This window comes from Halyomorpha halys, unplaced genomic scaffold (genome assembly GCF_000696795.3).
Source record: "Halyomorpha halys isolate HHAL.00 unplaced genomic scaffold, Hhal_1.1 Scaffold1384.1, whole genome shotgun sequence".
Classification (NCBI taxonomy): Eukaryota; Metazoa; Arthropoda; class Insecta; order Hemiptera; family Pentatomidae; genus Halyomorpha; species Halyomorpha halys.
This window is the reverse complement of record NW_027109385.1, coordinates 37,325-59,430: the sequence shown is the minus strand read 5'-3', so window position 1 is coordinate 59,430 and position 22,106 is coordinate 37,325. Positions and strand designations below refer to the sequence as shown.

General features: G+C 28.0%; 1 protein-coding gene and 1 long non-coding RNA gene across 2 annotated transcripts in view; one reads left to right on the top strand and one right to left on the bottom strand.

Annotated features, from left to right (window-relative positions):
• LOC106689511 (A disintegrin and metalloproteinase with thrombospondin motifs adt-2) overlaps nucleotides 1-14,735 on the bottom strand; it is a 22,169-nt gene extending 7,434 nt beyond the window's left edge. The window contains exons 1-12 of the mRNA XM_014434498.2: nucleotides 14,037-14,735; nucleotides 13,381-13,505; nucleotides 11,822-11,996; nucleotides 10,009-10,147; nucleotides 9,835-9,884; nucleotides 9,048-9,191; nucleotides 8,276-8,487; nucleotides 6,549-6,598; nucleotides 6,294-6,435; nucleotides 6,092-6,220; nucleotides 4,668-4,827; nucleotides 1,592-1,687 (exon numbers count right to left, since the gene is read on the bottom strand). Coding sequence (XP_014289984.2) covers nucleotides 1,592-1,687; nucleotides 4,668-4,827; nucleotides 6,092-6,220; nucleotides 6,294-6,435; nucleotides 6,549-6,598; nucleotides 8,276-8,487; nucleotides 9,048-9,191; nucleotides 9,835-9,884; nucleotides 10,009-10,147; nucleotides 11,822-11,996; nucleotides 13,381-13,505; nucleotides 14,037-14,177 — 1,563 coding nt within the window. The 5' untranslated portion in view covers nucleotides 14,178-14,735. The remainder of the gene's footprint in view (nucleotides 1-1,591; nucleotides 1,688-4,667; nucleotides 4,828-6,091; nucleotides 6,221-6,293; nucleotides 6,436-6,548; nucleotides 6,599-8,275; nucleotides 8,488-9,047; nucleotides 9,192-9,834; nucleotides 9,885-10,008; nucleotides 10,148-11,821; nucleotides 11,997-13,380; nucleotides 13,506-14,036) is intronic.
• Nucleotides 1-20,665, top strand: part of LOC136795797 (uncharacterized) — a 35,042-nt gene extending 14,377 nt beyond the window's left edge. Inside the window, exons 4-5 of the long non-coding RNA XR_010843467.1 lie at nucleotides 3,097-3,309; nucleotides 17,644-20,665. This is a non-coding gene — a long non-coding RNA (uncharacterized lncRNA). The remainder of the gene's footprint in view (nucleotides 1-3,096; nucleotides 3,310-17,643) is intronic.
• The last annotated feature ends 1,441 nt before the right edge of the window (nucleotides 20,666-22,106 follow it).

The following is a 22,106-nucleotide window of genomic DNA, read 5'->3' as shown; positions in this document are numbered from 1 at the left end:
AAAATGGCGGCTGTTCCAGAAGTTACAAAAAATTCCTTTTTGATTTCTTTTAAGTAAAAATAAATTAAGTGTTATTTTATTTTAGAAAAAGGTTCCATTTTTATTTAGAATATAAAAGAGATACAGCAAATGTCATTAATAAGTAAATATTGAAGTATTTAAGATGTGACTCCCTAAAGTTTATTTTATTCGAGAAAAACTTTTTCGCTCATTTTTAATTAAACCAACATATCCTTTAAACTACTTGAAATACTAAAAAAAACTTCATAGCATATTATTTAAAGTTCAGTAAATATGAGCTCTTTACGTTCAATAGTTTTCATAATAGTTTCAAAGATATTTATTAACATAATATTGATTTTTCGTTATTTGGAAAAAATGTTGCTTTTTAAAAAATATACCTCAGAAATTATTGAACTTAAAACGCTCTCTTAAAAAGCTCATATTATAGCCATTTTTTTAATTGTTGTTGGCAGTGTTAAAGATATAGAGCTCCGAATATAGAATTAATTGTTTGTTAAATTAATTGTTAACGTTTGGAAACAGCCGTCATTTCTTATTTTGCCCAACTATATAGTGACTATACATAGCTTACAATAAAGTAATAAAAAATTGGGGTGAAATAATTTCTTCTTTTTTCCCAGGGCTCTTGCACTATATGATGTGGTTTATTCGTTGATTTGAAAACAGTATTTCATCACCAAATGAATCCAAGACCCTTCGTGGGTTTTAATAGTACATTAATTTTTAATACTTAAAAAAAAAAACACGTGTTCTTCAACTTATTTAAAGGAAATTAAAATACCGTTGCCCATTAATTGAAAAATAGATAAAATGTAATATAATGTCAGCGATTTGTATTCCAATATTAAGAATAATAAATTAGTATTTGAGTCAAAATAGAATAGAATAGAAAATAAATTTTATCCTGGAATGTCTCTTTAGAATAACATAAATAAACAAACGTACAGAAGAAGTGTCAGATTTTAAAAAGAATGCCCAAAACTCTAAAATACAGAAGAGCAAGGAGAAATGCTTTATTCATTCATGCTGCCCAAATACATCGGGTTGCCACATTACACAGCATACTAATCAACCCGTGATCGGACATATATAAATTACATATTTTTACATGATATAATAAACAAGAAAGAAAACATTTTTTTCCCTCTCAGTTTTCCTTTACAACAAATTCCAGCCTACACAGTAAATACAAATATTTCAATTTATTCCTTTTTTCTTTTATCTTCTTGTCCCTTCCATTTCACAATTTTCATTTGATCGACAAATTCACTCTCCCGAATTCCCCCTCTCAGATCCTCCCCAGTGAACCGCTAAAGAAATCCACTATTAGACAGCGATGTGAGATCAAACCAGAGAAATACTAGTCACAGCTGTAGATCAGTTTACATTAAACAAAAAAATAAATACATTTTACCAAAACAAAACTAATATACAGATTTCAAGAAAAATATAATAAAAGGTTGGTTAAAAGAAATACTTGATTGGATAAATAAGTCAATAAATAAACAAAATTTGGAATAAGTTTATAACGACATCTGTAGCAGAAATTGATGGGTCCATTACCCACCTTATTGTTCCCGCACAGGGTGCCTTCTACTGCTGGTCCTGAGTAGTAGAAACCTGCTCTGTGCGGTGTTCTGCACTGCACATTCTGGCAAACATCCTATGAAACAAATTCATTATTTATTTTATCGTTTTATTGCATATTTATTTCTAAATTATTCCTTAGAAACATTATAACTACTTATTGATGGTATTATAACTACTCATGTTGATGAGTGTGGCTTCTTTGAATTCACCGTAATTTTGGTTCTCCCATCAAACAATATTTGTAAGTTGTAGACCTAATCTTACAGACGTTATATCGGCATTGGGAAAAGGTGAGTTTTTATTATTGTTGGTTGTTATTTTGTTTTAAACTATCCTACAAAAAATATTCTGGCAAAGTCAATACCAACGGAGGTTAGTGTAAAAATTTTAGTTTTCCAAAAGTAAGTTTGTTTCTTCAAATATTTTTTTCTAAATTTCTTGGGCCTCTTTCAATTTAATACTGGAAAACATCGTTTTTCTCATTTTTGATAGAAAAAAAAAAGAACTTTATTGATCGACCTTTTGTAATGAGACTATTTTCCCATAAAATTGTACATATCAAAGCAACTTTTGTGTAAGCTTCATTGATGTATTGAGACGTATGGGACCTTCTTGAAAGGTGAAACCAAAATAAGTTTAGTACAATAATCAAGATAACTACTATGATTCAGAACAACATTTTATTTATAGGAAAAAAATTATTTTAACGATGAAAAATTAATCTTTATATTTTTACACCTGAAAATGTTATTAAAACAAAAATGCATTCTATTGAATTTAGCACCCTGAATAATATAAGAATTACAGAAGGTTTGAACAATTTAGCGATTTTTACACAATATTATTCATGATATTGTGTTAAATGTAAAATGTTTTACCATGTTAAATGTTATAAGTATAGCATTGTGAGCAGCCCTATTTAAAGTCATGTTAAATGATAAATGCATAAGAGCTCCTAGCGGATTTTCTGATTAACTTGTTTAGTAACCTTTCCTTTCAAAACTTCATGTTATTGTTTACTTCTAAGGTTTGATTACAGTAATTTATTACTACGTGCCTAAAATAAGTGAAAAGTAGAAGTGTAAAAGTTTGGCTACGGATTATATTTTTTAAATAGTCCAAGACAAAAGAAAAAAAAACACAACGAGTAAGTAACCTAACACGACAACAAACAAAATGGTGACCAGCTCAGCTGGTATGTTTCATGACGTCATTCTCCATTGAACAGACTCTCAACCATGTTATATCGTTTTAACTTGGTAAAAGAAGGAAATATTTCTCCATTTAACACGCTTTAACATGTTAAACTAAAGATCACGAATACCCCTACTATTAAAAAAATATTTTTTAATTGTAGGGCATGACTAATTAAGTTGCCAAAAGCTGCCTCAATATAGTTATCTTATTGACTGAACCTCAAGATGCACAAAAATAAATATATATGTATTATACTGATATTATATAAATATATATTTTTTTCAGATTTCTAAAATTTTACAACAAATTTTTTAAGTTGCTCATATACCTTTTGAGAAGTCTTCTTGAAGCTCTGTTCATATTTTACGATTTATTCGATCGTCTTATCAACCTTGTGACCGATGGGTTGGAAGACTATGTAAAATATTCACTTGGTTAATGGTTTAAATTATTGGCATAATCATCATGGAACGATTGACTGGAGAAGGCTGTGTTAAGGTAACGATAGTTTATACTATTAAATATGCAGGGTTACTCTGAGGTAACAATATCACTAATATTAAATTAAGATTTACTAATAGTACAAGAGACGGGGAAAAAAAGGCTGGTATCTCACCCCAATTTTTAATTACTTTAATGAAAACTATGTATAATTACTAGTCAAAATTGATGAGTCTGCCAAATGCAGGTAGGGGGAATAAAAAATGGCGGTTGTTTCAAAACCTTAAAAAAAAACATTAATTTTTCATTCGGAGCTCTATATCTTAAAAACTACCAACAACACTAGAAAATCTAAGAGCACATTATTTAAAGAAGAGTAAATTTGCTGATATATTAGCCATAAAAGAGCTATTTATGTCAAATAGTTCTCGTGATATAGCTTTTTAAAAAAAAATTCTTAAAAACCTGCTGAAAGATCAGTAGTTAGTTAATTTATCTCAGAAACCATTGGACATAAAGATGTCTGCCAGCGTTCAAATTAAAGCTAGTTAAATTTACTATAAAATAGTTAATAATGTTTATCTTTGTAGGAGAAGTAGGTTTTATGATATTTGACAAAATAAACTCACAAAATGTTAATTTCTAGTTGTTCGTATAAAATGTTGGATTTTTGAAAAAATATATCTCTAGATCCATAAGACGTACATATGTCTGCCAGCACCCAAAATGAAGGAATTTTAACTTACTATACAGTAGTTTATTACATTTATCTTCGTAGGGGCAGTAGTTTTTATGATATTTACATATGAATCTAAATTTGGTAAATGAAAATTTGTCGGAACAACTATCAATCAATTGGTTTTTCAGAAATAGATTTCTCAAAATAAATTCACTAATTACTGATCTTTCAGTACGTCCCATACAACATTTTTATAAAATGTTGCTTTTTAAAAAGCTATATCTTGAGAACTATTTAACGTAAATAGCTCTATTAGGGCTCATATTTTAGCAAATTTGCTCTTCTTTAAATGACGCTATCTTAGGTTTTTTTGTGCTGTTCCTACTTTTTATGATATAGAGCTCAGAATGAAAAATTCATTTTTTTTATCGTTTTGAAACAGTCGCCATTTTTTATTTCCCCTACCTATACTTGGCAGACTCATCAATTTTGACTAGTAATCATACATAGTTTTCATTAAAGTTACTAAAAATTGGGGTGAGATAACAGGCTTTTTTCTCCTCTTGGGCTCTTGTACTATAATTACTAATATAGTTGCAAACTTTACTAATATAGTAAGTAGTTTGTTTCATTCACCCATGTACATCCTTTGGAGAAAAAACATCTTTCTAATAATCATGCATTTACTATCATACATTCCTTTGATCAAATCTTTATTAATTTATTAATGACTTACTTCTTCATTGCCAGTGCTGTAAATATCAGCGTCTTTGTCCTTCAGCAGCAGTTCACATTGTTTCTTTAAATTCCACACCAAACCCGGGGTGTCTCCGAACTTTCTGTGATCCAATTCGTTGTTAACCTCAGCCGTATCGTATAAGCAAGTTGCCCAAGTACTACAAAAGTAAAAGAAAAAGTAAATCATTATTAAATATCTCAATCTCCACTAGCTTAAAAAAATAAATTCATTTCTTGAAGTATTAGTGAGAATAAACAACAGAGGATCAGTTTTTTATTCGTGGATAATGCATATTCATCCGAATTGATGTTCTAGAAAAATCTTTTTAAAGCATTATACTATTCCTGACTACAATCACATTTAACCCTCATAGTAACTCAAGAACTCTTTAATATATTATTGATTCTGAACATTATTGCTTTAGGTTTTGTAAATTATCAGATTTTATAATATTCTTGTAAGTGTCTCAGTTGGAGTTTCTGTCTTTCCCCACGTCCTCAGGTGAGGTCCACGCTCCTTGCTTTTGCAAGGTAGAAACAGTTGAATTCTAGCTTTCGAACAGTATATTTTGTTTGTAAATGTACCGACCCGTTCTTTTTTATCTATTTTTGTTAAATATATAGACATATAAGAGGAGTATTTTCACAAAATATTTCTCCGTTTGAAACATGTACAGAGCACAGTCAAAATTATATCCTACTTATAGCAAAGGAAACCATTAATTAATATAATTTTCAAATGTAACGTATTTTAACCGTCACCTCATTTCTTTGGCCTCATACCATCTAAGAGGTACGCTTCCTATCTTGTTCATTATCTTTCTTTATGTTGAATTTTACTCTTATTCCCTTTTCCATCTCTTTTATGCCTGCATTTTTATATCTCTTTTATTTGTTGTTATTTTCATTTATAATTTTAACCTTCACTGTTAATTTTTTTTTAATTGTTCATTGACAATGTTCATTTATTTTTACCCCATTCAAGTATTTTCATCTTATTTTAGCCCTGATGAATCCTTGCAACGTGAAGCGAAACGTTGGTTCATAACAAATAGCATTACGACCATTAATGTTTGTCCCCAATTAATGATATTTTTTTATATGATAATATTTATTTTCTTTCTCTTTTTTTATTTATGATAATGACTGAAATATAAATATATATATATAAAAAAGTAAAAGATATTATAGGGTTAAAATGAGAATTATTTAAGACTGAAACAAGAATAATTGTAAATAAAATAATGCGAGATATTATTGGATAATTGTTTGTAATTTTGCTGAGTCAAATCATAAAAATATTTTCTAGAAAGAAAATTTCTCTATTTTTTTTTTTAAATTTAAATTCTGACCGTTCTATAATAAATATTTAAACTAAAAAAAACAAAAACAATTTTAATTAAATATAAAAACAATACTCACTCTAGGGTATTCATAATCTCAGCACTACACCTGGACCACAATGTTTCACCAAAAACACCCCTGGATGGAGACATAATGAAGCCTTCCTTGGGGCAGTCGTTGGTGTAACCATCATGATGCATCCCTAAGCTGAATACCAAGAATAATATATGTTTAAATTATAAATATAAATTTCGTCAATTTCATACTGGTTAAAATTTACCTGTGGCCGATTTCATGGGCCATAATGAAAACAGAAGTGAAGCCCGCAGAAGGATAAGGTTTTCCAAAAACATTTGTCACTCCAAATTCGGCTATGATACAGGAATATTTGTCCAAGCATACTCCACCAACCACGGCTAATCCTGAAAGTTAATCAAACCCTAATGATATATTTTTATTTTTATTATTTGGTTTGATATACCCAGCTTGAATATTGAGTGTAATAATTGCTTATTTTTTAGCACTTTTTGCTTACCCATCGTTGTTCCACTTTTTCTTCCTTTCTCTATAGCGAAGAAATCTAATCTGGAAATCGAAAAAAACAAAACAGCAAATCAAAAAACTTATGCAACATTATATAAGCAAGAGAAATAGAAAACTTAAAAGTGTTAAAATTTGTATACTGGTAGCCGACTTGAAAAAGGTTAAATAATGTTGCTTTATCAGAGCCATATATTTCTTTAATTACTGAATATTATATTATGCCACAATCTGTTTTTAATAATGTATGAGGAAGTATTTATTATTAATAAAATACTTTTATTATATTTTTTTTTGTAATTTATATTTTCATTTCTTTTTTTTTATTTCCACAAACGACCAGATTTTTTTTGTATAAAAGTTTTTATTTCATAATTATTACGTTTATTCAGGCTGTAGCATTATACTATTCATTTTTATTTGCTACGCATTAATTATTATTTATAACTATGTTTTACATTTTGGCATTAATGGGAAAAAAACAAATAAATACAAATCGTTATGGATGATTTTTACTGCAATATATATTTAGTTCTCTTATGTTTATACCAATGGGTCCTTGTTTTAGGATATTTTTTCAATAGCGAGTATTGGTCGATGTAAGACATGTCAAGATCAAGGCCACCTGATTCCTAAATCCCGAATTAACGACGGTATTATCTTACATTTGAGACAATTATTTAAAACAAGAAGACAATTATTTAAAAAAATTACTTATTCGAGCAACGTTAAAGAAGTTTGTAAAATTGGAGTGTATATGTATTCTCGTAAAGTGTCTATATTTAATTCTTAATGCATCTTAGTTATATACTAAGAAGATATACTCTTCATATTCAGAACTGTTTTACTAAAAAAAATGGACTAACTCCTATTGTTAGTATATAAGAATAAGAACCTGTCATTTAATTACATCCTAAAAAAACAAAATTGACAGGAGCTTGGCAATTAACCGAAATTATGTTTGCAAAAATGTTCAAAGATGAGGATTACCTCTCCGAAACATAAACATTGTCCTATTAAAATTAAATCAGTACTGCTACAACCCATGAAGTGTCACTTTGTAAGTACAGTTACTATACCAACGGTTGTGCAAGGAGGTGATTTGGTCAAAATTACGCTCGGCCGCCAGATTTTGACCCAATTAAGAGTACTCACTTTATGAAGCTGAGTGGAACCCGGAGGGCCCGCGAACCTACAGGGCTGACTCACGGCTGCAGTGAAACAGAAAATAATTATCTGTCACAGCTGCATTTAAATCCAGATCCTTAGAGTTAGTTGCTCAATGTCTTACCATTGAGCTTCCCACTCCCATAGTATTATATAGAAGTTAATAAAAATGGAAGTTACTATTTTTCTTAATATTTAGTATATGAGCCATTTTAAGGAAAATTAGTTCTATATACAATTGAACATAATCATACCATCTATACTAATAAACTATCATTAAAAATGAACACCATAAACACGACTATTAATTAATTTCTAACGTTTCGGCCCAAAATTTAGGTTTCATCAGGGCTAAAGGAAAAAGATACAAATTAGGTAGAACTAATGTAAGAATATAAATAAAACAGAAGTAAAGGTGGAGGTTTGAAAAGACTTCCATATAAAATCTTTGCGATAGATGGTTTATCTATTGTTTTAGTTACAATATACTCTAATATCGTGGTATATATGATTATACCTATAATTTTATGAATTTATATTGCATAAACCATTTACCCCGATACATATAATCCAATGTCCCAATGACGAGGGTTGTCATCTCCAGAAGGATTCTGGTCTTTGTGGTAGTCACAGAAGGAGGTGAGGAGGGATTCTCTTTCTCCTCCGTAGTCCGGTAGCCCTTGGGGTTGTTTTCGAAATATTTCTAGGTGTGTTAGCATAATGTCGATGTTCTTACCTATACTTGGGTGGTGATAAAGAGCTTGTACCTGGAAAGTTTAAGTAACTTTAAAAAAAATCTTTTTAAACCTATAATCCTCTGTGTAAAAAGTTAAAACACAATAGTTTTTAATTCATATATTTGTTTCTAAGATGATTTGAGAATACTGTGTCCCCCTTTTCAGCTTTTATAGTTTAATATTTTTTTTAATACGCATTTCTACAATTGCATAAAATACAATAAATTAATTTAATTTCTAATTATTAATAGAAAAATTGTCAAATAAATAAGTATATTAAAATTATTTTGTTTACTTGCCAAATTTTTCCCAGTATTATTGGATGATTTATAAGATTTTAAATATATAACAAAATTTAAATTTATAAATGTAATATAAAGTTTTATTAATAATTAGAATAGAAAAGATCCAAGCCCAAAGTTTGATGAGAGATTTTTTATTGTGTTTTAATTTTTGACCTTAAGGTAAGATAAGAGTCTTAGAAAAATAATAGTAATGGTGAAATAAATTTTACAAAAAGATCTTTCTTTTATAAGAAAGTTAAAGTGTTAAGTAATTCAGTATTAAAGTTGCTAATGACAGAGCAATACCCCATTCATGTAAGCTAGCAGCATGTCACGAATCTGCCCAACATTGTAGTCGAAATATGGTGCGAAAATTTTGTATGCGGCTTCGTCAAAAAATAAAGCTGCTTCCAATACAGGCTTCGAGTTAAACTTCTTGGAGTTCATTCCCTGTAATTTTTTATTAATTAAAGAAAGCAAAATCAAACAAAAATATTACATCATTAAAAACCTCAAGTCTCTTAAGTACCAATTAACTAACAAGGCTAATTGTTGAACGCGGGGGTGGTGGACACAAATAAAATGTTTTTACTGTTCTATTAGTTAACGGTTAAATAACATAAAACGTTCTTACAGTAGTGAGAACAAACAACATAAACAAAAGCTTTTTTTTTGCAACCTGCCAACCACTGTTACAAAACCATTGCAAACCCGCTTGTGATACAATCGATATATTCACAGTTTGCCGCAGAGCAACATGTATACAACAAAAAATGAATTTTTACATCATACTTTAACACTATCATGTTTATGTGATCGACTATCTCTATTGTAAGTATTTTTTAGACTTTTGATGCAAGATGGGCAGTCATTGGTCTGAATTTATGCGATATCATTTTATGTGCTAATGATGCTAGTAAATAAGAACCGTTGACTTATTATTTATTTATTGATACTTAAGAAACTTAAATTTTTATATCTAGATTGCTAAAAAAACAATAAATAAAGCTCCTGGAGTATCAATATACCAGAATAAAATGAGTTCAGGGTTATAATGTCATTTATGGGATATATAAATATTTACTGTGCTCACATGATTTGTAAGATTATTTTCTGCCAAGTATTCAACTGGTGAGAGTACAGCTGGAAAAAATAAATAAACCATGAAAATCTATTATATTCACATTAAAAATATAATAGATCATTATCAATAACTTTTTTAAGAAAAGAAAAAAAAACAGGAAAGTGCGAATTAATATATACTCACGGAATTCATCAGCCCATGGTAGATCTTTTATAAGACTTTTTTTAATCATATGTGGCATCGTTGTGTTGGTGTCAGAAGTTCCTCCTCCGTGAACTGGGGCGATTTCCAAGACATATTTTTCGAAAAATAGTATACCATGCTGTAAATTACAAATAGTATATAATTTAAACTTAATTAATAAATTGATATGTACTTCTACACCAAAACAATCTTCGATAAACCTGTAAGGTAATGTGGGGTAAGCAGGTACTAGATTTTAAATTTGGGCTTTATATAACTATAAAACCGAGATTTTATATTATATTATATATTATTTCACATTTCTTAAAAAAATGTTCCTAAAACAATAATGTTTTAAATATTACAAGGTCACCTTTCTCGAGCGTTCATTTTTATAAGATTGATAAGTTATGAGGGGTAAGTTTGTGCGAGGTACCTGAAAAAACTTTTATGGGTTATTGTAATTTAAAAAGTTTACAGAAAAATAAACACTTTCCTAGAGACGGTGACACAGAAGAATTAGCTTTTTGAAATATATTAATTTCTTATTTTAGTGATGGCTCGAATAGTGGATCACAAAAGTTACGTATCGTTTGTCTGTTTCTCCTGAGACTTATAGGGCTGGATTTTTTTTTTATTGCGTACTCAACTAAGTTTATTTCATCCTCTAAAATTTCAGCCCTTAAGCCATTATTAAAGAGACGACTTTAAAATTGTTTTTATGTTTCTAACATAAACCTCACAGATAACACTAATATTTCTTAAACATACCTCACTATTGATTTGCCATTCAAAAGGTTTTCCATTATTGACTAATCTCCCATGTTAAATAATCTTCAATACAAAAATAATTATAAAAAAAACATAACAAGTTGCTATTAAAATTTTAAAAAATGACTATTTACTTATAAAAACATATAATTTCAATGCATCAACACCTATTTAAAAAAAAAAATTCTTCTTACCAAATCACACTAACACTATTAACAATAAAACCTATCTTCAACAGATTAGGACTCTGTTATCACCTAATTACAGAGCTTAATTTATTTACGTTCAACATAATTAACATCCTTTTTTTACATATTACTTATAAATTAACATTATTCAAAAGAAGATTGTTTGATATGGGCAATTGGCCTGTAATGCAAAAAGTTTTAATGATTTGTGACAAATCAATAATGAAGTATTATTATGTTGTTAGTTTAGTTGTTCAACATGTTTGAAATATGAAAACAATTTTTAGATTGTCTCCTTGAGAATGGCCTAAGGGCCGAAACGTTGGAGATGTTTTTAAATAAATAGTTGAGAGTAAATGGATCATTTGAATTTGTGTTTTTTTTTTAATTAACCACTCTCAAACAATTAATTTAAAATATATTAAATTAGAAAACTAATAATGAGGATCTTGTTTTAATATAGACTAGTGTTAATCCGTCCATCATTATTTTTTAGCAGAATGGTTTTAACTATAGATTATTCGTAAGTCATAGTTTCTTGATGGATAGTTATGTAATTATAATCAATCCTGCAACAAACCATGATAGACCAACGAATTTCTTCAGAATGTGGTCAGCATTGTGGCCCAAACACCTTGTTTTCCCCTTTCTATGATTAATAATATGGTAATCACAGTTTATGTTTGTATCAAAAAATGGTTCACTCCCTAAGAAAAAATATTAAGTATCTGTATTGCCAAGCTTGAATTTAAATTGATCGTACAGTACAGGAATTCAACATTCTACCCACTAGGTTACGTAAATTATGCAATTTTTTTTGCAAGTTTTTTATTTAGCTGATATGTAGTTCTTACCAATTTATTTTCGTAGCAAAAATTAACAGCAGCTGTACTGAAGTTGTCAGCATGAAGGTAATAACATGGTCTCGTAATTTCTTTCACTTCTTGTTTTTTATCATCGTCTACAAGATAAGTTTTAAATAGCTCTGAGATTATTCTTTCGTTTGGCTTTAGATGAAGATTTATATCCCTATAACATACAAACATTCAAATATTTTACAAACAATTGAAGGAAATCATTTTGAATAAAGAATGAATATATAGAGTGATCTGTGAATCCTGGCCAATATTTGCAGAGGCGATAGTAGACCTCAAGAACGACAGAAAAGTTCATGTAGATCATGGTCCTATTTTCCACAGGATAGCTTAAAATTGGGGGGGTACGGATAAGGCCCGTAGCTACTAACTCCAAGGAACCGAGTTCGAATCCGGCTGGGCAGAAAATTGTTTTCTGTTACACTGTAGCCGTGGGTTCTGGAGCCCTCCTGGAGTTTGCCCAGGCTCCTAAATTGGGAACCCTTAATTGGGTAAAAATCTGGCGTTCGAGCATGATTCTGACCAAATCACCTCCTTGCACAACCGTTGGTCTAGTAACAGTACTCCCTTACAAAGTACTGAACCCCTGACCTTTCATGGGTTGTAGTGGTACAGATTTAATTTTAATTAATTAATTAGCTTAAAATTGATATTTTATGTTAGTTTTTTTAGCGTTACGTTATCTGCTGTAAAGAAAGCGTAGAATCAAAAAATATTGAAGGCAATTTAGATCCAACCGTACTATCGTAAATTAGATAGAATGACTTTTAAGAAATATAATTTGGATCTATCAATTTAGTTTGATGAATTTACTTACCAATAAAAAAATCCCTAGTTCCATACCACACTTTTCGGCCAATAAGGAGCAAAATTTAAGTTCTAAATGAAACCCAGAATAAATCTATGCGAAATGGAAGCATATCAAATGTTGAAGCTTTTCTATAAGTGGACGTTCTTTAGCCCAACAGGAGGCTGTGAAAAATTTCATAAATGAAGTGTGATTTATACAAAACAAAATTGACCTTTTCGCAAATGGTTGAGGCTTTCTTTTCAGCAGAAAACGTAACATGCTCAAATAAAAAAAAAATAAAAAAATACAAAATATCATGTTTATGCTATTCTGAAAAGAATAGGCCATGGTTTGTATCAGTTGGTTCCTATCTGAGTGCAGTAAACGAATACTACTAGAACATAGCATATTTTTAGAAGAAAATATAACAACAAATAAATAAAAATAGCAAATGTGCAGTGGATTCCAGTAATTACTTTTTCTACATATTCTGCTGTTTAAAGGATAATGCCAGAAAAAATTTGTGCAGGATTTTTTTGCAGCCCTTCAAGGGTATAACGAAATTTTGTTTTTAAAAGAAGAATTAAAAATTTTATTCACAATTTAATTATTTAATAAATTTCATGCGATATTTATTACTAAATACTGAAGCAAAGACGTTTAATTTCAATTTATTATACATGAATTTTACTACATTGCAAATAATTTAACATAAGATAAAAATATATAATAGATATTCCAATAATACCTGCCAAATGCGTTGAAGCTGTACATTGGATGCGAATCTCTTGATAGATGGACTATTTCATAATCAGTATTATCTTTTTCAGCATTTTTCGTCCTGCCATTTTCGTTTCTTGGAGAAATTATTACCTAAAGTTTTTTCATCATTATAATTTTTTCTATTAGGAAACTGTATAAATTATTTTAAAATCAAATAACAAGTAAACATTAATCATTTGTCTTTGTTTAGGTGATGGACATTTTTTCTTTTTTACAATTGATTTTTTTTTACTATAGTGAATTTCTAATAAAAAGATATTTTTTATTTTAAAAAAACTTTATTTTGTTTTACATTGTATTCGTGATTATTAACTAATAACAACCAAAAAATGATAATTTTTGAAATGGTACCAAAAATAATTTGATTCCTTCCTGAGCCTTTAGATCAGTTTTACAATGAATAAAATAATAGTTCAAGTGCAGTAGTTGAATTTGTACTTGAACTATAAAGTATTCAAAAATGTGTTAAAAAAAAAAAATAAGCAAAGAAAGAAGCATCCTTTCAATGAAAATATAAATTTTCGAAATAAATGTAGTTTTTAGTGTTAATTTAGCTAAGTGAATTAGAGTAATTAGACGTATGAAAAAAAAAAAAACTAAAATATTTAACATGCAACACACATCGTCTGTAAAGATATCCGGTATGCTGTGAGCAACTAGACGCTCTAATAAAAATAAAAAAACGACAGCGGTATTCGACATGTTTGCTACTGTGCCTGCCTCAACTAGGAACAACCTTATATACCATCCTAGTACCGTCATGTTAGGAAAAAAGTGGAGGAGGCCATCACAAAACCTTAATTTTTATTTTGAAAAATCAATTTTGTTTTAATTCTATGGCCTGGAAATTCCAAGGACAACTGAATCAGATGAAAAATAAACATAATGGATTTTTAAAAATACACATAAATATATATATAAGAAAGAAATTTATATTTAGTTTTGGCAACGAAGGTACTACTGATTGCGAATATGCTGGTCTTGCCCATATGCAATTCACACCTGCTGCTGTAGTAGCTCTAAGATAACAGTAAACCCTGATGTTTTCGATTTTTTTTTTAAGTGTTAACACAAGTTCGTTTTGTTAATCGTAAGTCATTAATTATGAATTATCTAATAACCAAATATATGTTGAAACCGAGGTTGGACAGATCTTCGTGAGTTTCAACTCTAGTATGAATATTTGACGTTAGTCAAATTGAATTAATCTGATTAACTAAATGTATTTATTAACAAAAAGAAAAAAAAAGTTCATCACTTAAACAAAGACAGTAACATTAATTTAAACAATTTAGTGTAGGACTCCAACGGGAGTCTTGGGCCAACGTGAGAAGGGGTAAAAAAACATTAATTTAATTATTATCTGGTTTTAAAATAATACGTTTCATCAAATAAAAACTTATAATGATTAAAAACTTCTGGCAATGATTGCTTTAAGAAACGAAAAAAAAAAAATGGAAAATGGTGCTGAAATAGATATTACTAATTATGAATTATTTAATAAACTAAAATGTTCAAACAATTATTATTTGATTTCGTGGGGGAAAGAAGGAATTAATTTATTTCTATTTATTGATAATTTAGTTTAATTTCCATTGAATTTGTGTAACGGATTGAACATGTGTTACAAATTACTGGAGAGGGGAGGTATAAGAGAGTGGAATAGAGGGAATACCGTAGATAGGGATGGGAACGAAAAGAGGAAAAAATAGAATAATGAAAATGTAAAATAACTTTGAGTGGGAAGAAGAAGGAGGAAAAATAAAATTGTTAAAAAAATAAAATTTGAAATATACTGTATTTAGGTTATAGTTAATCATTATTTGAAAAAAAGAAAAAAAATGTATCTGTTAATATATGTTAGTGTTCACATATCCAATCATGGATTGATAAGTATGCTATGTGTTTTAGCAAGCAGATGGTTTTGAGCAGCTTTGCCGAATCAAGCTTTTCTCTCTAGCACTGTCTCACCAATAGTACAGTTCTCAAGTACAAGTGTTGGGATATATAGGGTATATATTCACCCACATGACCACTACAGGTTATGAGATTTCCAACTACTTAGGCTGTCATAACAGTGGTCTCTGTGTCATAACAGTCTCTCTTCATAGGGTGTTCTAATCTTCCCCAGTGTCCCTATGGAATTTCCAATGGAGTGGGGGATATATACATATACCTAAGTTATGGTAAGGCAAGATGTATTATTAGCCTTAATCCTACCTCTCCATATAAATAAACATAGAGTATGTATTGTAATAATTTAAAATTATTTAAAATAAAATAAAAAGAATTTTGATAGTTTTAAAACTTTTTTCAAATATAAAAGATTATTTGGGTTCAAATTAAGAACTTTAATATTAAGTATATAATAGAATTTTATTTAAATTTTATAATATAAAAGACTCTTAATCTCAGGGCGAGTTGTTGCTAGGCAATCAGAAACAGATACTTACAATAATTACACTTAATTAAATTAATATCTATTTTACACATGTATATATTTTTAGTATAACAAAACTAACCAAGTTCACAATCTTCTTTTTTCTAATGTTATGTCCTATCGTCAAAAATGGCTTCCCTTCTTTCGAAAAAACTAACTCAGAGTCCCTTATTCTTCTTGGTTGTCTTCCTTTTTCAAACTGTCCACTCTTGCTGGACAGAAATTGATGACGACCTCCTCATTCACGAAACATCCTTTCCCATTCGCGCCCAAACAACCCTAAGCCTGCCAAAATCCAAAACCTGCCTCGATGTTCCATGTAAACATCGATTATTGCGCAACAATTAGGGACTTTTGCAAATTATTTTCTTTCTGAATATTATTCTTTAGCACTATTTCTTGACTTCTATTTTTTCTTAAATTTACTGTATTTTCAATTATGATGGGAAGAGTTAAAATAGTTTTTATGATATTTGAATCTGCTCAACATGGCCTTGATTCAACGGACTTGTTGACTGAAGAATACGTACCGCCATCTTGGTTTTGTTTTGAATCACGAATTTATTATGGACAATGAAAATTGGTTAGCTAGCTTTTTGGATAAACAAAACAAATGAACAATATTAAAATGATACATAAAATAAAACATATTAAAAACCCTTTATACATCAAAATATACTATTTACTCAAAAAGAGCATATTATAGTATATAATGAGAATTAAAACCAACGAATAAAACAGTATTATTTCAGTATTAGTGTGTATCTGTTCTCTTCCCTCTTTTTTTTTTTTTTTTCTATGTTTCCATTTTAACTTCTCATAAGTCACATATATATAATGGATTCCGAAAGTAAATCAGTTTTTAAGACACATTCATATAGATTCTTTAGTACGTTACAGTTTAATATGTTATTTAAGTTTGAATTTGCATTCAAAATATAAATTTTTGAACTCGGTAGACGACCTGAAGTTCATTTTATTAAAAAAATAGCCTAAAAATTTCGTTAATTCTTCACTCCATAATTTTAGCAAATTTACTCTACTTTAAAAAAAAATATGCATAATGTTTTCTCATGGTAGACAGTTTTTGAGATATTGAAACTGTATACTATGTGAAAACAATATTTATACTCTTTTTAATGTATAGTAAATTTTCTAAAATTCGAACCTTTAAGCAGCTCTGTACGTTTTGTAACTCTCTAGATGGAGTTTGTCTAAAATATTACTCCATTTTAATTTTAACAAAAGGAGAACTGATAAATATATGAAAGGCTAAGGAAAATGTAAACATAGAAAGGATTAGTATAAAGTTCAATTCCTTTCAATGTAACATAGATAAAAAGACTATCTGGTTTCAAATATATATATATTTAAATGATGAAGTAAGATCATATGGATATGGACATTAGAAGCTACGTGAGTGTATGTGATATTTTTTTTATACAAGCAAATTTATAAAAAAAAAATTTAAACAATAAATATATAATTAGTTCTTATAATGTTCTTCAAAATTGTAGAAAACTCTGGGTACGGAGGAGTATTCTGAAACATTGCTGAATTTGATGCACTTTTAAATAAAAGAAAATAGGAAAATAAGATCACAAAATATAAATATTTCTTATGAAAATGACAATTTATGAAATAAAAAGTTGAAAATATTATTTTATAAAAATGGCAAAAAAATATCCTTTTCTATTTTTTAGACACTTTATGTTTAAGGAAAAAATATGACACTGTCATGAGATATTTGGAAAAATAATTTAAGATATTTATTTTTTTTGTTTTCAGATACAAAAATATAACTTCTTAGAAGAAGATAGAGTAGCTTACCTGGATTGTTATATGGTTTAAAGATGAGAACTTTTATTTTATTAGCCAGCTTACCATGACTACTAATTGTATTCAAAAGTTCAGTCATGGACCCCAAAACTGGACTGATTTTTAAAAGATGGGCTAATAAAATTTTATCGTTATGTGTTGAACATTTATACAATTTAGATAAGAATTAGGTTTCATGATGTTACCTCACAGCTTATTATTCTATTGAATATGTTAACTATATTTTAAAGGCTTCTTTTTTGCCACATGCTGTTTTACTATGTCTTACTCACTACTTAAAACAAAACATGGAATAATTGTAATAACTAAAATTTAGTTTAGCATGTATTTGGTAAAGAAATAGATGGTATTTGAATATAAAAAAAGCTGAAGTATACCTAGTTCAGAACTTTAAAAAAAAAAAATACAAAGTTTGATCTGTTTGAATAATAAAACATTTCAAAGGCTTATTACCAAATTTCAATCACAATCGGTTAACTACATGGGACTGTTTTAAGTAGGGGAATATATTTTGTTTTTTAATGTTGATCATTTTATGTGATATTAAAAGACAAATTTTTATATAAATATTTATAATGTTATTAAGATAAAAACATTCTACTTAAGAATGACAGTACTTTTTTACTAAAAGAATGTTGTAGGTATAAAATTAAAATTTATAGATTTTTGATAATTATGCTTGGAATATATTACTAAGAAATGAAAAGAAGCATTAAACTATCTTTGATGACTTATATTTCATAAAGGACTGTGGTGATAGAATCTAGGGGTTAAAAATTGTAACCTGATTCCTTAAGAATCCTGGTTTCTTTTTTAAATATTGTCTTCACAATATGTATATAAATATAAAACAATGGGCAGCAATGCTATTTATGCAAAGAAGGATTTCACAAAAACCTTTGTATGAAATTTATTACATAAAACCAATAATTAAAGATGAATATAATACTAACTCCTTCGTTACATCATTAACAACTTCAGATAAAAGCATCAATTATTAATAATCAATAAGTTTTTTTTGTTTAAATTTTTGATGTTACCTAAACAGTAATGGTAGAGCTTTGACACACATAATGTGTTTTTTAATTCAGTAATTACTGTTTCATCATAAAAGAATATTGAAAAATTAATCTGATAATTATTTAAACCAACATGATTTTTACTTTAAAGAAGAAATGTGTAAAATATATTTGTAGCAAATGTTATAGATATGGCTCTAATACTTGCATTCTAAACAACACTTAAGATATGCATAAAATAGTGACTTACATGCAATTTTTGTGGGAAATGCTTTATTAATACTGATTTAAGAGTGAATTTATGCACTTCTCTTTAATATCTTATTTACCAGGCTTTCAATTTGATTAAAAAGACTATAGAATAAGAAAATCTTTAATTATAAAAGATATATTATAATCTATAATCTTGTTCACCCAATTATAATTGAATTAGTTATATTGGGATAATTGTTCCTACTATCTTTAAACTGATTTGTTATTTTTATAAATAACAAAAACATTGACTGTAATGTTTTACTAACATATTAGAAACACAAATCAAGTGGTAATAAAAATGTCACTTTTCACTTAGTGCTAATTATACAGGTTATTTTTATAAATAAGGTATAATGCAAAACCTATCACGGTCTAATTACTTAGATTGGTAGAAATTATTGCTGCAATAGTGTGATGTACACTACTATTTCAGAAGTTTATTAGTTATTAAAATTTAATAATTGTTAAAAACAATATTAGTCTACTATGTCCTTTTAGAGTTCTAAGTAATTCATTAATAAATTTATGTAAATATATGTAACATTTATTTGCAAAAAGCTGAAAAATTGATTGAAATATTTTTAGCATCTTGTCGAAACAATAATAATGAATTTTATTATGAATGAATAAATGATTTCATAATAATTAACTGTATAAAAATGTTAATATGACAATTATTTAATATTACACATTTATCCATTGTAAAATTAAAAAAAAAATAAAAGTTTAAATTTTCATTAGTTGCCTAAGGGAAATGCAACTTTGCAAATTAACGGCAATTGTTCAGTTACAATATTCTAAGTCCAGTCAACACAACATTGGATTGCAAAAAAATTAAAGTGAAGATTTAAAATATGAACATTATTTGTCACTTTGTGAGAATAGTTGTGGACAAAAAAAAAGGATATTGATAGAAATAGGCTTTTTATGAAAATACTTTTTAAAAGAATTATGAATGTAAAATATTACATAATACTTGGTAATATGATAAGTTTAACTAATTTACACTTTAACTAACCTCTCCCTTTGTTCAAATAATGTTTAATATGTTACTTGTTAACTTCAAAGGCTATATGTTACTAGGTGTTAGAAAAATAATAGCTTCATATAGTTAAATGGTGGATTTCACATTTAAAATGTGTAAACTGGAATAAAAAGGTTTTCATGAATGTTAAAACTAAATGTTTTTAGATTAAAGTTTCTTGTTAATGAGTAGTTGTATTTCAAATTGGCTTCAATACAAACAAAAACAGTAATAAATAAAATAATATTTTGTTTTTCATGACACCAATTTTCGATGGTGAGTTTAGTACAGGAATACAATTTTGTAGCTTTAGGAACCATTTATTTTTAAAAAAATATCGGAGAAGATATATGTTTTGGTTATACATATAAGCAGACAAGTGTCTCACTGATGAGTTAAAAAAAGTTTATATGTATGTATTTGAATGATTGATGTTGAAATAATATTTATACTTTAATTTTTTTTTGTTTCTATTGTGTTAACTAATCTTAATATTTTTTCCTTAGTACTTAAGCTGTTTAATTAAAAATTGTAAAGTTTATTTTTAAATGACGAATTTTACCAATATTTTTGATAATTAATTTCACTTTGTTAATATAACATACTTTCTGACTGCAATGTGATTTTCAAGTGTTGTGATTAGATTCAAATAATTGTCCCTTTAAATTTTGAACTTCCAATGAAATGCATTTATAAAAAATAAAATTATATTTCAAGAATTATAAATATTTTTGTATAAGATATTTTATATGTCAATATAATCACTATCATCACCAATGTTCACATAACATTAGAATAATAAAGGCATCAATATAGGATAAATGATGCAAAGAAGAAAGCATAATTACAGCTTCAAGAATGAGGTTTTATCAGTTATAAAATATCAGGTTCAGTAGATTCTCAGAAATACTTAATTTATTTTAAAATAAAAAAAAAATCTTTTTCTTTTTTTTTTTACTCTTGTACCAGTTAATAATAATTTCAATAATATACACGTTTAAATATTCCAAAATCACATACATTTGAAAGATAAGAGATATCCCATTAAACGATTAAAGAAAATATTTAATTATTTTTTCTTTTATGGCTCAAGTCCTCCATTGAGGACCTATACAGCCCTAGAGTGGGGATGTCAGGATTCATTTCTCGGGGCTGTCATGAAATAAATTCTGACATCCCCACGTGGGGTTTGAACCAACAACCTTTTGAACCAAGCACTCTGGGACCCACTTAGCTATTAGGTCCTGTTTAATTATGTTGCATATGTGAGAAAGCATGTTAATGTTTTACATTTTTGTGATATATTAAATTCTGATTTATACAATAGCATGGTTAAAGAAATTGCTGAAATGGCCAATCCCAGGTTAATTTTAATTTATTAATGAGTAACTGTTGAAATTTATGACAAAAAATCTTTTACAGGTTGAGAAAATAATTGAATATAAAAAATAAGATAAATTAAAAAAATGGTAGATATAGCATTTAATAAAAAGTGTTATAGCTGATTATTAATTTAAAATATTTGTAAAAATATGATTTGCTCTTATATTATATGTTTAATTTACCATGTACTTTATAAATATATAGGTGGATGTATGTTATCTAGTAGTTTCACTTAGAATCCTTATTATCTATCCTTATATATTTTGAAGTCTATAATACTTTCCAATTCAAAATTTTTTTTAATATATTATGGATACTTTTATCATTTTGAAACCTAATACTGAGTATATAATGTTGAATGGATTGTATCAATTCACATTTTGTTTTTCTTATATTACAATCAATCATCATTAGTATTGCCCATAGGAAGATTATAATATTTGTAATAAAATTTTTTAATTAATTCATTGTTCAATTAGTTCAGGTTTTTTATTCTTCTTTTTCAAATGCTAGAGACTGAAGTGGTCCTTGGCCTGCTTAACATCTGTTATCAGAAAGCTGCTAGTCTCTCGAAAAAACCTTCTTTTTTTTCATCTAAATGCTGTAGATTATAATTATTCTTAATTTTGAATTTTCAAGGGCTAGTATTTCCTGTATTAAAAAATTAAATCTGTACCGCTACAGCCCATGAACAGTCAAGGGTGCAGTACTTTGTAAGGAAGTATTGTTAC